The 16,905-nt window shown below is 43.2% G+C and overlaps 1 protein-coding gene across 1 annotated transcript in view; it reads right to left on the minus strand.

Moving 5' to 3' along the window:
- Window positions 1–6,113: 6,113 nt before the first annotated feature.
- LOC117367099 (ADP-ribosyl cyclase/cyclic ADP-ribose hydrolase 1-like) overlaps window positions 6,114–16,905 on the minus strand; it is a 60,700-nt gene continuing 49,908 nt past the window's right edge. Inside the window, 4 exon segments of the mRNA XM_033959363.1 lie at window positions 6,114–6,419; window positions 7,219–7,305; window positions 10,324–10,416; window positions 11,929–12,005. Of these exon segments, the coding sequence (XP_033815254.1) occupies window positions 6,347–6,419; window positions 7,219–7,305; window positions 10,324–10,416; window positions 11,929–12,005 (330 nt within the window). The 3' untranslated portion in view covers window positions 6,114–6,346.

Here is a 16,905-nt window from a genome sequence, read left to right on the forward strand (position 1 = left end):
TATAGTTTTAGGGTTTGGCATTGATAGTTATGTTTTATTTAATTACATTAGGATTTCGAACTGTTCTATCAAACCAATTAGCAATGTAAAGCAATGCATAATAGAACAAACAGAATATACTACAATACTCCAACAAATCACACCCCACCAACCTCAGATCTGTAATATGTTCATCATTTCACCCTCGAGAGTTAAACCTTACTTTTATGACAGTTAAACCAATCTCATTTTATAGTTCTGTGTCTTTTGAAACTTTGAAATAAGCCCAGGTTAGAACATCTGTGCCAAAGACCTACTGCAAATTAATCACTACTGTAGCGCACCATCATTATGAAGAAACTACACGGTTGTAGGGTTGAAGGAAGTTGAATTTGGATTCAAAGTTCAAACCATAAAAGGTCTGGCCTTTTAGACAAAAGAGGAAGTTGTAAAATGCTGCACAAGATACATTTGCTTACATACTAGCAATGACAGGACTCAATAAATCTAATATTCGTGTTTCATATTTTGCAGATTGTATTGATGTGCAGAGCAGCTAAGTTTATTATGATATGCTGCCCTCTGCTGGATCTATTAGGCATAATTATATAGATCATGGAGACCAAAATATTTTACTTTCTTCCAAGGTAATATATAAGATAATACAGTATATAGAACTAAATAAAAATAAAATAAAGGGAATATAGGTGATACATTTTTTATTGGACTAACTTAGGCCCTCTTTTATCAAGCCGTGTTAGGGCTTTTTATCGCTGGCCGCTGCAGAAAAAGCTCTGATGCTCATAGAATTCCTATGTGCATCGGAGCTTTTACTACAGCGGCTAGAAATAAAAAACACTAACATAGCTTCATAAAAGGGGACCTTAGTGCACTGTCATATTAGCTTCCAATTAACTTTCTTCTTCAGATCAGAAATATAGAAATAAAACAAAACATAAATAAGTTGATAGCTACATTATATTAGCTATATATTATGTATCACCTTATTTCATTTATGTTTTATTTTTATATATTACCTTTAAAAGTGGGCAAACACAGCTACCACACCACTTTCATCCAAGATATAGGGCTCTTTTTACAAAGGTGCATTAGGGCCTTAACACGCGGAATAGCGCACACGCTAGCTGCTACCGCCTCCTCTTGAGCAGATCCAGTGCATGTGCTAAAAACGCTAACGCACCTTTATAAAAGGAGTCCATAGTATAAACCCCTGTGAGCCTAGTGTGGTAGCCTAGTGTGGTAGTGTGACATCTTCCTTTTTATCTGTACATGTTTCATTATCCTAAGTGTGGTAATTTGAATTCAATTTAAAAAGCCTTCCAAGTATAATTCAAACCTTGAATTTCTGCTTAAAAATCGATTTTGCGATTTAAAAAAAAAAAAAAAATCAATCAACCACAAAGGGAAAAAGAACAATGGGAATTGCTAAAAGTAATATGACCATAATTTTTAGAAAATCATTGGCACGCCTGTGGATTAATGGGTTATATTTTATTGAGGGGCCCTTTTATTAAAGAGTATTAACTACTTAGGACTAGATTCTGTAAAAATGGTGCCTAAAAATCAGTATAAAAAAACAGAGGGACATTTTCGACAGAACATCTAAGTCTGACTTTGGATGCTTCCCACAAGTCATCCAAAAGTTGAGGTGAAGATATGTACATTTTCAAAACTGCTGAATGTCCTTTTTTTAAAAAAAAAATTGCCTACATAGATGACATGGCTGTCAGGCCAATCCAACTTTAGGACATCTAACTTTTTTAAGCATTTTCAGTCACAAAAACATCCAAGTTCAAAACATCCAAATCCAAACCATTTAGACAAAGAATGGCCCACCATTTATACCACACTAACCACACATACATACCAGCAGAGCAGTGGGGCACCTTAGAGAGCATTGCTGTGAACCTCACATAAAAGATGTCAAGTACATTTTACCATAATCCCCTGCAGGTATGGGGGGGAAGGGGGGTTGGAGGGGGAGACGGCCTACTAGAGTACCAGGCTTGTGTGGTGGGATGCTGTGGTGGTCTGTCAGGAATGAGCAGCTTACTTCTGGTGGGCCCCGGGGGAGGGGTACTGGAGGGTGGGATGGCCCACTAGACCACCAGGCTTGTGTGGTGGGGGGGATGTTGTGGGGGAGGGGGGCTGTTGTGTGGTGGGGGGCATGTTGTGGGGAGAGGCTTAATTGTTTGATATTCCCCATTTTTATGTACTTCGCTTAGAAATTCATTTTATAAGCATTATCAAATTTTAAATAAACTTGAAACTTTATATAGGCACAGCTCTTGTATGTGTGCTGTGCACACACAGCTTCGCCCATTAAAAAAAAAAAGCCTGCGGCAGAAGGGAATGGGCATCCCTCCTGCCGATCTTCTGCATAGGGTAAGGGAGCATCAGCAGGGGGGCAGGCAATGGCAGGGGAGGGCACTAGATCACCAGGCTTTTTTGGGGGCTACTTTTATGAAGAATCGAGGCTGGTGGTGGGTCTGAGCTGCTTTATTTTCCTGTCGGTGCCTGAGCCAATAAGTGCTCAGGCACTGACAGGAAAGTAAGTCTACAACAGCTCAGACCCTGCCGGCAAATATCGGCCCCGAAGCCTTGTAAATGGAAGGGTGATCCTTTTTGAGAACCGCCCAGAGAGGCAATTTTAATATCAATGACCTTGTTATATTACAGTTTTAATATTAATGGCCTCATTGTAATACATTTGCGTAGTACAATCGGAGGCTGCTAGAAAGCATGGAAAAAAACCACAGTGAGCTGTTTTAATAATCGGGCAGTAAAATCTATAAGAACATAAGAATTGCCGCTGCTGGAGGAGTCTGAGGCGTCTGAGCCAATCAGGGCTTTAGGTTCCTCCCTGTGCATCACAAGATGTGCTGGGGCGGGGCCTAAGGCTGCATTGCACTGCTAGAGTCTGGAGGAGCAGAAGAGACTGAGCACCCCTCCTGCTCCCAACTTTTAAATGTAAGGAGGGGAGGGGGCGTCATCTGCATCCGGTGGCAGGAGGGAGTGGGCATCCCTCCTGCAGTTTGTTTGTTGGGGGGGGAAAGGTGTGGACATCGATGTGAGGAGGGAGTGGGCATCCCTCCTGCCATATGATTAAGCCCGCACCGCGTGGGTGTTCGGTCAGGGGTGTTGGCCGCGGGGGTGGGGGAGTAGGGGGCTGATGGCAGGAGGGACCGGGCATCCCTCCTGCCATATTTTTCAGCGGCGCAGTTTAGGGAGCATCAGGTGGCAGGAGGGAGCGGGCATCCCTCCTGTCATAATTTGTCGGGCAGTTGACAGGAGCCCTGACAGCAATGACAGGAGGCTGCTTCTCCTGTCACTACTGTCAAGGCTCTCCCCGACTCAATCGCTCACTGAGTAATTGAGTTGGGGAGTTTGCATGCAAATGATTTGCATGCAAAGAAGATAGTGAATCAATCACTATTTTAAAATCGGCCAGGAATCAGCCAACAGTGATTGAATCACTATTTTTTAGTGAATCTGGGCCTAAGTGCCCATTCAGTGGATTACAAAAGAGAGGCAGGTTGGTGTACCAGTGTCAAACAGAATTCTACCCTCCAAGATATGCACAACAAAGTACAAAAGCCTTTGCAACAGAGTGCCAGTCTCCAAGATATGCACAACAATAAAAGATAGAGAGGTATTAATCTCTATTCTCCAGAAACTGTACCTATGCAATCAGCGCTAGGGCTGAAATAAAAAGAATATCATCTACCTTAAACTCCCAGATAATGACTCTTTCAATCCCATCAGGGCTCAGCCCAGCCAGGAAGCCTGTGACCAGCCAAACCAGATGACATCACCTGACCTAGCAAGAAACCAGTTTTGAATTATCCCCAAATTTTGAATGGACTGCTAAATGTACCACCTGACCCCAACTCCTGTAGCCCATAAAAAGGAGAGATTCACCTAAGCGCTCTTGTCTTCAAATCACCGCTGGATTTGAAATGTACCTTGCTGGGAATCTCCTTTGCATCTAAGTCTACATGTTCCACTCCCAGCCATTCTGCAACTGAAGAACTTTTCTTCCAGCAACGGATCAATCATCTCCTCAAGCATTTCTCTGCAGACACAAGACCTCCATTAGCAGAATGAGTTACTTTCTTCCAGCATAATTAATCATTCAGCTTTTCTAGCAATATTTTATTTTGTGGCACATTCTCCTTGTGTAAAGACCCTTAAATTTCCAGAGCTAAATTTACTGCTTTGCACTCATAATATTGTAAATAAACATGTTCTGTAAAATCAGATCCTATTTCTTCCTTAATGTTCTAAATATATGTTCTTAAATATTACACAGAGTTAAATTATAAGTAGGTAGTGCCTTCCCCAAATTAACATCTATTTATTATATATTACATGTTAAGAACATAAGAATAGCCTTACTGGGTCAGACCAATGGTCCATCTAGCCCAGTATCCCGACTTCACGGAGGCCAATCCAAGTCATAAGTACCTGGCAATAACCGAAATAGTAGCAGCATTCCATGCCACCAATATAAAGTAATGATTAGAGTTATTTCATTACATTTGCATGAAAGTAATCATTGCAATTACTTGATACTATTAAAAGTAATATATTACTGCTCAACACTACTCTTGAGCACATCAGAGGTCTCCTAAGCATTTTAGCCTTAGGCATATACTGTATTTAGTTTGCCTCTGCCTTAATTTGGCCCTAGACACCATGATTTTTTTATAGCAGAGATTTTCTTATGTCAGGTTGGTTTCCTGTGGCTAACGTTTGCCCTTCAAAAGCATTCTTGTTAATGCTGCTACTTCTGCTTCAGCACCACATCTCTGTTTCACTGCAGGATTCAAAGTAGAGAATGACACGGTGACAAAATTCATCAACGTTCCCGTCCCCGCGGATAACCGCGGAAAATAATCCCATGTCATTTTCTAGTGTCTATTTCAACCTCAGTCCTTCTACACCAGCATTCTTCAAAGCAAAGCTTGTGGGTCAGTGGTTGTGGCCATTCATACTCTGATTCTTCCCTCTCTCCTTAAAGAATGACATGAAGATGGTTTCCCGTGGTTATCCGCGGGGACGGGAACGGTGATGAATTTTGTCACCGTGTCATTCTCTAATTCAAAGCTTAAACCTACTTTAGGTCCAGTTCAAAGCAACAAGGCCAGCATTTACCTAGGATCCTGTTCAAAGAGGAACAATGCTAAATCAGTCATGACCACTTCATTTACACGCTTGGTTTAAAGAACTTGTATTGTGATTAGCAATGAATTCTTCCAAGGCTCCAACAGTTAACAAACATAGTCAATCATCGTCTACAGAAGTTTCACAGAAAGCAATCATTAGTACAGATCAAATACAAATTCCAGTGTTGAAACAAATACACCATTCTTCTGGCAGAAATACTATGGTACAAAAAAGATAAGACAAGGTTGTTTGGCAAATAAACTGTACACATTTACAAATTCTGTGAAATGTAAAAATATCTGCTACTGTAAATATTAAAGAGTCCAGCGGGATACGAGCCCACGCAAGTAAAACAGAAGCAAAAAAGTGGGACGGGACAATGGACCATCCACCACCGAGTCACAGCCAATGGACCAGACTAGAGTCAAAGAAGATGTTGGGAAGTTCGAACTGTTTTTATTGAATTTTAATAAACACCTTCAAAACATCTTCTTTGACTCTAGTCTGGTTCCATTGGCTGTGACTCGGTGGTGGAAGGTCCATTGTCCCGTCCCTCTTTTTGTGCTACTGTAAATATTAACCCCTCATCACTTCTCCTTTGGATGAAAACTCTAGAAAAGGTATCTCACTGCCTCTCACTTCATTTATGACACGTCAACATGAGCTGCAGCCAATCAAAACCCTCAACTGTGAAGGGATTTTGACATCGTGTTGGCAGTCTCAGCCGAGAAGCCAAGAACTGCATAAACAGGAAGATTATATCACCCTCTTGCTCTACGGCAGGGTTGAAGCACATTAGCAGGGGAGAAAGGAGAAGTAGGCACTGCCGATGCCTGTGTTGTACCTGTTCATTGGATAAATAGACTCGGTTCCCTGTACATCAATTTTACCTCTCACAAATCATTAAACTGACTAGAAAAATAAAAGATAACAGGAAACAAGGGCAGAATCTAAACAGCACCTCTCAGAATTTATTACACCATGAAGGTTTTAAGAGTGAAAATGGCAATAAGAAAAAAAAAGTCACACTATTTTTAAAGTCCAGTTATTAGGTACTGTTGAGCTTAACAAAACCCTCACTACAATAACTTCCTAATTTATAATACTCATTTTTGTCAGCGGAAAGAAGGTAATATCCAGCAGCTTGAAAAACTTGATCGATTCCCTCTCTGGTTTGCTATGTGCTTGTAGGGCAAAACCTGCAGTCTGCATGTTCTGGGTTTCGAACACATTGTAACAGACGGACTGGCCTGCAATAAAAACAAAAAAAACGTAGAAGATTGACAGCAGTTTCAGCACAGTTGCAGTTTGTAAGGAGAGAAGGTTATGTGTTTTGTTTTTAGACTGACTGATTCTATCCCCACCCTCCTTTTTACAAAACCGCGATAGCGGTTTTTAGCGCAGGCTGGTGCGCTGAATGCTCTGCGCTGCTCCCCACGCTCATAGGAACTCTATGAGTGTCGGGAGCAGCGGAGCGCATTCAGCACACCGGCCTGGGCTATAAAATGCTAGCACAGTTTTGTAAAAGTGTGTGTGGGGGGTGGTGGGGGGGGGGCACATTCTTAAGTTTTATAACTTCTTTGGGAGTGATTCTGATGTCTAATGACCGCTTCTTTAATGTTTTACAGCTATTGCCAACAGATGATACATGCTGAATGCTACCTATTGGGTACATTTTTATACATGTGTTTAAATATCTTTTTGTGTGATCGTATTTACTAGCATATTCTTTGGTTTATGTTCTTATGTTTTTGATTAGATCGTTTATTGTATATGTACTAACTTAGGCCCCTTCTATCAAGCCACGTTAGGGTTTTTTTTTTTAATTGCCGGCCGCTAAGGTAAAAGCCCCCAACGCTCATAGAATTCCTAATGTTTCAACTTGTGAATGTTTGACAAAAGCAATGCCCGCTGAATTATTTTTGTAATTTTATGTGTCACGGAATACATCTTATCCTCATCTATCAAAATAAAAGTTTTATTTGTATTTTTTAATTTTGGAAGGAAGTTTCTTGGTGAATTAAGTTCTGAACATTACAAAGAATTTACCTGTAATTGTCAAAACAGGAATATTTGAAATTTCTTTCTGTCAGCTCTTTTTCTAGTTCCGTAACACTTTGGCTATCACAAGACCCACTGTAAATGAAATACATATAAATCATTCAGGATGCAATTAATTGCAAAGAATCATAGAAAAAATGATAGCAGATAAAGACCATATGGCCTATCCAGTCTGCACATCCATACCACCTACTAAGCTCTACAATTCTTTCCTCTACTTCAGAGGATCTAGAAAAAGGAGCAGCAGGAGAAGTGATCAAATTTCCAGATACCAATAATATTCAAAGTTCTTAAAACAAAGGTTGCAAAGAGTTGTAGTAAGCCTTAATGAGATATGAGGACTTTGCATCTAAATGGTAGATGAGATTTAGAGGTCCATTTACAAACATGCTGTTAGCACACAATGCACTAATTTCAAGTTTATTCGTATTGGATATACAGACTATTGACAAGGCCATCTGAGTGTTTCACAATTGGTTCCCAATCTAATCAGATACTCTGAGCATTTTTCCCTATCTGTCCCGGCGAGCTCTTTTTCCTGTCCCCTGCCCCATTCCTGTAAGCTCCATCCTCGTCTGCACAAGCCTCAAACACTTTAAAATCCTAAGCAGCAACATTCTAGAGCCTCAGATTGTGATGTCATAATGCCTCATTCCACCAATGCCTAAGCTCCGTCCTCGTCCTGCACAAGCCTCAAACACTTTAAAATCATAAGTGTTCGAGGCTTGTGCGGTTAAGGCCGAGCTTTCAGGAATGGGACAGTAACAGGGACAATGACAAAACTTGTGGGGACGGGACAGAAAAATTGAGTTCTTGCAGGGACAGGGACAAATTTATCTCCGTGTTATTCTCTAGTTCACAAGCTAACTATGGTACCTGGGGCAATGGAGGGGGTTAAGTGAGTTGCTCAGAGTCATAAGGAGCAGCACTAGGCTTGAACCCATAACCTCAGAATGCTAAGGCTACAGGCTACTCTTCCTTTTATACAGGAAATACATACCCTGTTATGGGGTGGAAACATGTGGGCAGAGAATCAGCATCAACTGCACATCGAGTTGGTGCACTGTACTTTACCAAGCTAAATCTCAGAGCTTTTAAACTTTACTACGCTTTAGCAAGCAGGCCCCTGATGGGTTAATTCTATAAGTGGACATCTATAAACAGGCACCCAAAAGGTAAGGGCCTATTCTATAAAGGATCTTAAGTAGAGAATGCCACGGGGACCAATTTACCACAGTAAACCGCGGGTCACCGCAGTAAATCCACAGGAATGGAGACATTTGCAACTGGTTTACCGCAGGAATGGGGACAAGACCTTTTATACCGCCCCGTGGGAGCGGTGAAAAGTCTTACTCCTGTGGTAAAAAAATTGCGCCCGTGTCAGACTTGGCATCTTCTCCCCAGCATCTCTTGCGCCTATTTTACCTTTAGGAGCCAGCCATGCCACGATGAAGACAGAAGGAACCTAAAACCAAAGCCTGAGACCAATGTGATTTGAAGAATAAAATTACCAGACAACCAAAAGAAAAAAAATAAATTTATTTTATATTTTGTGATTAGAATATTTCAGATTTGAAATATGTATCCTGCTAGAGCTGGTATTAGACATAACTGGGGACCACAAAGTCCAGGCTGTGCTTCTTTAGCTTCCAGCTAGCTTAGGGCTCTCTCTCTGACCAGGGGGCAGTTGCCCTAGTTGCACTCCTCTAACATTATTCTTGCCATGTGTGACTAAAGTATTCTGTTAGCTTGATTTTTCTATGTAGCATTCTGTAGTAATTTGGTTTGTTCAGTTTTCACAATAGTGAAGGGGATATTTGTGAAAGGGAGGGGAGATGGGTTTTGTTGAACCTTGCTCTGTTTTATTTGTGTTTATAAAATGACAATTGTCAGAGAAGAAGCTTCCGCCCACACACACGCGACTGCAGGGTGGCACAGGCAGGCTTCGCCGGCATCAGTTTCTTTTCTAAAGTGCAGCGAAGGCAAGGGAGAGGGAGGAAAATAGATTTGGCAGGAGGTAGGGAGGGAGGGAAGGTGCCGCACGCACAACTGGTGACCATGCGCCTTCCCTCCCTTAAGTTTCTTTATGCCGCGAAGGTAAGGGGGATGGAGGAAGATTCTCGGGCTGCTGAAGGGCGGTGAGGTGGCGAGAGGGAAGGTGTGGATGCTGCGGGGACGGGGCGGTGAAGGAGACGGCGGGTTCGGGGACGTGGCAGTGAAGGGGACAGTGGTCCGGTGACAGACCAGTGACAGGGACAGATTTTTTCCCCGTGTCATTCTCTAATCTTAAGTGTCTACTTTCCATTATAGAAGACTAGGCATGTCAGCAAAAACATGCACCTATATTTTAGGCACAAGCAATTACACCAGCCACAGAACATAACTGCACTAGACTGCACTATGTTAGCACTGATGCCATGCAGTAAGGCCCTGATTCCATAAATGGCATCTAACTCCTGGGCGCCGTTTGGCGAGGTTGTCAATCATCCATTAGACGCCATTTATTTAATCATGGCTAGCAGCACCTACGTATTCTTAGCCGCTAATAGGCATGGAATCCATCACGTCACATGCCCTTCTGCCCGACCAGTGCAGGCAGTAGGGGGCAGGGATGGGGCATGATGGGGCGGGGATGGGTGAACTGGGCGGGCCTGGGGGCGGGGTCTAAGGGGTCTGGATTTTCTGAATGGAAAATCTGGTAACCCTATGTGAATGTATGTAAAGATGATTTGTATACCGCTTATATATCTAAGTGGTTTAGTTAAGTGACCAGGTGATCTAAGTCAGGGGTAGGTAATTCCAGCCCTCGAGAGCCAGAGCCAGGCCAGGTTTTCAGGATATCCACTGTTCTAACTTACAATATTCTGTAAGTTATATTCAAAAGTCTTTGTATTTATTAGTGTACAAAGGCATCATTTGTTCTAAGCCTTATTTTTTAAGTAAATATACCAGCTTTTAACATTTTCAAATTATGTTTAAGTGTATTTGTTGTCCCTTTGCAAAAGTGGTTAATGCTTGGGCAAGTGTGTCATTGGCTTTTAACAACTTGCAAAACAGAGAGGAGAGTTATTACTTCGCGGGAGTAATCTTTACCTGTCAGGTCCACCAATGTCATCTATAACCCAGACTCTCACTTCTGAAATTCTATTGGGGTTGAAATGTGGGACTTCCACACTTCTAAAGAGGCTGCAAAAAAAAGAAGCAGAACAAGGTGTTTAGTACCACCCAAGACTGCTAGTGAGTTTTAATACTTGTACATTTCAGTTTGAAGACGGGACACTGTTAAGTGTAGAAAAAACAGGAATAGCTGATTAATTTACAACTGTGCTGCAGCAGAAATTCAGTTGTCTTGCTAGAAACTGATTCATCAAGATGGCCCTATCATGTTTAATTTGCATGTCTTTGTTGCTGCACTCGTTGCATAAGAAATTTCACTTAAAACATAGAAAAAATTACTAAGGCTTAGCATGCACTAAATCAGTGGTCCCCAACCCTGCCCCGGAGGACCACCAGGCCAATCGGGTTTTCTGGACAGCTCTAATGAATATGCATGCACAGATTTGCATGCCTGTCACTTCCATTAAATGCAAATCTCTCTCATGCTTATTCATTAGGGCTAGCCTGAAAACCCAATTGGCCTGGTGGTCCTCCAGGACAGGGTTGGGGACCACTGCACTAAATACTAAGATGGTCATAGGTACATAAGGAACATCTTAGCATATTAGGGCCATATTCTATGACACCTAAAACATTGATGCTGAAAGGGATGGCATTTAGTGTGATCCTATAAAACACCTCCAAAGTGAGGCACAGTGTATAGAATCATGTGTAGCACCCACGCATGTGAAAACCTTTAGGTGCAACCATTTATGCCCATGAAAACCAGGCCTAAGTTGTACACAGATTATGCATATTCTATAAAAGCATGTCTAACTTTTAGGTATGCCTACAACCTGCACAAGCTCCTCCCCTAGTCACGCCCCCTTTTGAGATCTGTGCACTAGAATTATGCACATCACTTTATAGAAAGTTGATGTCAGAGGGAAGGTTTGTGGGTCAGCCATGTGCAGCGTGTGAACCGCTGCCTGCAACACATGCCGCTGAAGGCAGAAGGAGCAAGTGGGGCTCGAACAAGTAAGAGGACATGATCTTTCTGGGAGAAAGGGAGGGGGAAGGAACGTGTTGGGCCATGGGAGGGGCATGATTTGGGGACAAAGGCTGGAAGGCAGGGAGGGAGAGGGAACACAAGCTCAACACAGAAAAGGGAGGGGCATGAATATGGGACACAGAAGGGAGGGAGGAAGAGGGCATTAATTTGGGACATAGGAGGGAGGGAATAGAAAGGGAGAATAGTTGGGCATGAGTGTGTGCGTGAGAGGGAAAGAGATGGTGGCACATGGGGAAAGGAGAAAGAGGTAGAGATGCATGGGGAGAGAAGGATGAGAGGGAGAAATGTTGACTGGTGGTGGAAAGGGACAGATTGAAGGGGATGCAAGATGGAGGAATATTGGACATAGTCATGGAGGGAGAGATGTGGCATGGTGCTGGAGAGGGGTGATAGAAGGAGAAAATGTCATGGGGCTGGTGGGCAGTGGTGAAAAATGCTGAACCACATAATAAAACATTTTAATAGACAGTATAGGGTGTAAGCAAAGATAGAACATGTAGATACTATATATATGAAAGTGGACACCGTACCTGTTTTTTCTTATAGATCCATTAGATAATGATCCATTAAGCATTACTCGAACCACCCCACATGAAGCTTTGGCAAACTACAAAAAAACAAAAACAAAGAAAGAAAAAATAAACTGGGTGTTACATGTTTTTCAAGACATTTATGTAAATACTTATACAAGATATAAATGCAGAATTTATTCATGAGGGAGAGTGTGGTGCAGTGGTTAAAGCGCTCTGTGAAGATATAACTATTGCTATGTGGATATACTGAAAAACTACCTTCTTATCTTTTGAAAACAAATGTTCAGAGATGTGTAGCCCTGCCAAGAGCCATAGCCCCTATAGCAGGACCCACCACCCAATCATTGCAATTGTAATAAATCAAAATAATGGGCCGCGACATGGCAAATGAGGTTCAATGTGGATAAGTGTAAGGTGATGCATGTCAGTAACAAAAATCTTATACACGAATACAGGATGTCCGGGGCGTTACTTGGAGAGACCACCCAAGAAAGAGACTTGGGAATGCTGGCTGACAAGTCGATGAAGCCGTCTGCGCAATGCGTGGCGGCGGTGAAAAGGGTGAACAGGATGCTAGGAATGATTAAGAAGGGGGATCACGAACAGATTGGAGAAGGTTATCATGCCACTGTACCGGGCCATGGTACGCCCTTAACTGGAATACTGCGTCCAGCACTGGTCGCCGTACATGAAGAAGGACACGGTACTACTCGAAGGGGTCCAGAGAAGAGCGACTAAAATGGTTAAGGGACTGGAAGAGTTGCTGTACAGCAAGAGATTAGAGAACTGGGCCTCTTCTCCCTTGAAAAGAGAAGACTGAGAGGGGACATGATCGACACATTCAAGATACTGAAGGGAATAGACTTAGTAAATAAAGACAGGTTGTTCACCCTCTCCAAGGTGGAGAGAACGAGAGGGCACTCGCTAAAGTTTAAAGGGGATAGATTCTGTACAAATGTAAGGAAGTTCTTCTTCACCCAGAGAGTGATAGAAAACTGGAACGCTCTTCCGGAGGCTGTTATAGGGGAAAACACCCTCCAGGGATTCAAGACAAAGTTAGACAAGTTCCTGCTGAACCAGAACGTACGCAGGTAAGGCTAGTCTCAGTTAGGGCACTGGTCTTTGACCTAAGGGCCGTCGTGTGAATGGACTGCTGGGCACGATGGGCCACTGGTCTGACCGGTGAGTCTCACATCAATAGTGTGCAAACTCATGGAAACACTAATTAAAAGCAAATTGGACACGATCTTGAATGAAGGGAATCTTCGGGATCCCAGTCAGCATGGATTCACCAAGGGTAGGTCCTGCCAATCCAATCTCATCAGCTTCTTTGACTGGGTAACAAGAAAGTTGGACTTGGGAGAGTCTTTGGACGTCGTGTACCTGGACTTCAGTAAAGCTTTTGACAGTGTCCCATACCGCAGGCTGCTAAGCAAGATGGAATTGATGGGGTTAGGAGAGACACTAACTGCATGGGTCAATGATTGGCTGAGTGGCAGACTTCAGAGGGTGGTGGTTAATGGTACCCTCTCTAAAACATCGGAGGTGACCAGTGGAGTGCCGCAGGGCTCGGTCCTGGGTCCACTCCTTTTCAACATATTCATAGGGGATCTGACTCAAGGGCTTCAAGGTAAAATAACACTATTCGCCGATGACGCCAAACTATGTAATATAGTAAGTGAATGCAGTTTACAGAATTATATGGCGCAGGACCTGCTTACATTGGAAAGTTGGTCCTCAACCTGGCAGCTAGGCTTCAATGCTAAGAAATGTAAGGTCATGCACCTCGGAAGCGGAAATCCATGCAGGACGTACTTCTTGAACGGAGAAACTTTAACTAGGACTTCAGCAGAACGAGATTTAGGAGTAATCATCAGTGCAGACATGAAAACTGCCAATCAAGTGGGAGAAGGCTTCATCTAAGGCAAGGCAGATATTAGGTTGTATCAATAGAAGTTTTGTCAGCCGAAAGCCTGAAGTCATAATGCCGTTGTACAGGGCCATGGTGAGACCTCATCTGGAGTACTGTGTGCAATTCTGGAGGCCACATTACAGTAAAGATGTGTGCAGAATTGAATCGGTTCAACGGACGGCCACCAGGATGATCTCGGGGCTCAAGGGTCTCTCGTACGAAGAGAGACTGAACAAATTGCAGCTCTACACTCTTGAGGAACGTAGGGAGAGGGGAGACATGATCGAAACATTTAAGTACCTCACGGGACATGTCGAAGTGGAAGATGATATTTTCTTTCTCAAGGGACCCTCGGCCACAAGAGGGCACTCGCTCAAACTCAGGGGCGGAAAATTTCATGGCGACACCAGAAAGTATTTCTTCACAGAGAGAGTGGTTGATCATTGGAACAAGCTTCCAGTGCAGGTGATCGAGGCAGACAGCGTGCCAGACTTTAAGAATAAATGGGATACCCATGTGGGATCCCTACGAGGGTCAAGATAAGGAAATTGGGTCATTAGGGCATAGACAGGGGGTGGGTAAGCAGAGTGGGCAGACTTGATGGGCTGTAGCCTTTTTCTGCCTTCATCTTCTATGTTTCTATGACCCAGCAGTGGCAATTCTTATGTTCTTATACTTTTTCAAATCATGCATTCTTGGTGTCAAAAGTTTATTTTAAAAAAACACCACTTAGCTTCACAGAGATCTTTGTTTCAAATATCTATGTAGTATATTTTGGATCTCTATCTTTTATAGCTGTGATGGTTCCTTGGCTCTCTATTCTAATGTGACTTACCCCCTCTTCTATGAAACCACACTAGCGTTTTTTAGCGCAGAGAGCCGCGCTGCTCCTGATGCTCATTGATTTCCTATGAGCGTCGGGAGCAGCGCAGGCCATTCAGCGTGGCTCTCTGCGCTAAAAAACGCTAGCGCAGTTTCATAGAAGAGGTGGTTAGTCTGCAGTGGTTAAAACTACAGCCTCAGTACCCAAACCCATGCTGGTCCTTGGGATTTTGGACAAGTCACTTAATTCCCCCTTTGCTCCAGGTACATTAGACAGATTGTGAGCCTGCCAGGACAGACGGGGAAAAATACTTGAGCACCTGAATAAATTCATGTAAACCATTCTGAGCTCCCCTGGAAGAACAGTATAGAAAAATGAATGAATGAAATCTTGGTGGATGTAAAACTAAAGAAACAGAAAGAGTGACTGAAAATCCTTGCAGGGAGAATGCATGTGTGAGCAGGTTCTCATCCAAATCAGCTTTATATCTTTAGTAGCTCCAAGTGAAAGAATTTCGTAAGGCAGAAGCTTTGTTACTTTATTAACTAAAATAATATCAGAAAACTAAAATCCTGCTGCACATGAAGAGCCCATATTTTGCATAAGGCTACACTAACATTTCTAAAAAAAAAAAAAAAAGAAATAAGATTTTTGCACACATATAAATATAGTTCAATATAGATGTCACTAAAATTTAGGAGTCCTTTTACTAAGGCGCGTTAGCTGTTTTAGCTTGCGCTAAACGCTAACGCTAATACACCTTAGTAAAAAGACCCCTTAGTTCATTAACCCCCCTCCTTTACAAAGCTGCGCTTTGAGAACTGAGCTGTTACTGTGGCAGTCAGCGCTAAAAACACTAGCGTGCCTATGTAAAGGAGTGGGTAATTTTATCATAAATTAACCCCTTCTTTTACAAAGCTAAGTTAGCAGCTGCTGTGTGGCAAAAGCCCCTAAGCCCTTTAAATCCCTAAGGGCTTCAGGGCAGTTACCGCAGTGGTAGCCGCTAGCGCAGCTTTGTAAAAGAGGGGATACATTTCTAACATAAACGTAATATAACTAGCCAGCAGCGAACGGAATATGAAAAACCTTCCCTTGGTATCACTGCTGCCTGATATGTTCTGCTCCCATCTCTGATCCACAAGGGTTTGGTGTGGCTTGGCCATTTTAGGAAACAGGATACTGAGCTAGGTGTAGACCTCTCAGACCTACCTTAGGCTCCATGATGGTATAGGGGGAGGGGGAAGGAAGCCATCTAGAAGCAAACCCTAAATACACCTGTCCTTGCAGGATCCTAGTGCAAAATGGTGGCCATGATGTCTAGCGTAGTCTGGTACCAGCACTAGAGGTCAGCCTTCCTTATAAGGCTGCCAATTTATACTCAGAGCCAGCACAGGCAGGAGGCAATTCCATCCTTTCCATCTTCCTTCAGGGGTGTCAGGGGTGGGGGGAGGAGTTAGAAAGTGAGCACATTCATGCTCAAGGGATTGGGAAGGGGTCAGTGCTCTTGGGGTTAGGGAGAGGGATATGCTTGTTGCAAAGTACCTAATCATCATTCTGGCTTTCACCATTGCCTTTTCTACCTGTTTGGCACTGCCCAAATTAAGAACTGGTAAAAAGCCTTGGGGAGCTTATCACCCTTCCCTCCACATAGCTACCACTTCCAATCTGATCCCCCCACCAAAAACAAATTCCACAGTACTCTAATCTTCCAGTTCCCTCCCCCACCTTTCCCGGACTTATTTATATGGATGAATGAGTTAGCGATAGCAGTAAGATTATCGCTAGGGATCATCAGTGCCATTTTGAACCCAAGGCAGTAGCAGGATGGAAATGGAGCAGGATCACTCCTATCTGGGTGTGACAGGGTGAAGTTCCTGTCACGAGCCAGCAGAAGGAACCTGAGCAGTGTTGTGGAGCTCATTTGCATAGAGATCTTGCAAAGGTTGCTGGGAGCTGTCTACTCACCCTGAGTGAAGTAGTATGTAGGCGGGCCAGTATTTTTAACAGACTGACCACACGCGCATTCCAGCAGAGCAGGAGGGTACCTCAGGGGGCACTACAATGAACTGCATATAAAAGGATCCCAGTACACATCTCACCATAACCCTCATTATATTGTATGGTGAACCCTCCAAAACCACCCAATACCTATTTGGACTCACCAGGTTACACAGAGACCTGCTTGCTGCTCCACTAGGACTGCCCATAACATCTGAAGCTGGCATACAGCCAGGTATGT

Source organism: Geotrypetes seraphini, chromosome 1 (genome assembly GCF_902459505.1).
Source record: "Geotrypetes seraphini chromosome 1, aGeoSer1.1, whole genome shotgun sequence".
In the NCBI taxonomy this organism is placed as follows: domain Eukaryota; kingdom Metazoa; phylum Chordata; class Amphibia; order Gymnophiona; family Dermophiidae; genus Geotrypetes; species Geotrypetes seraphini.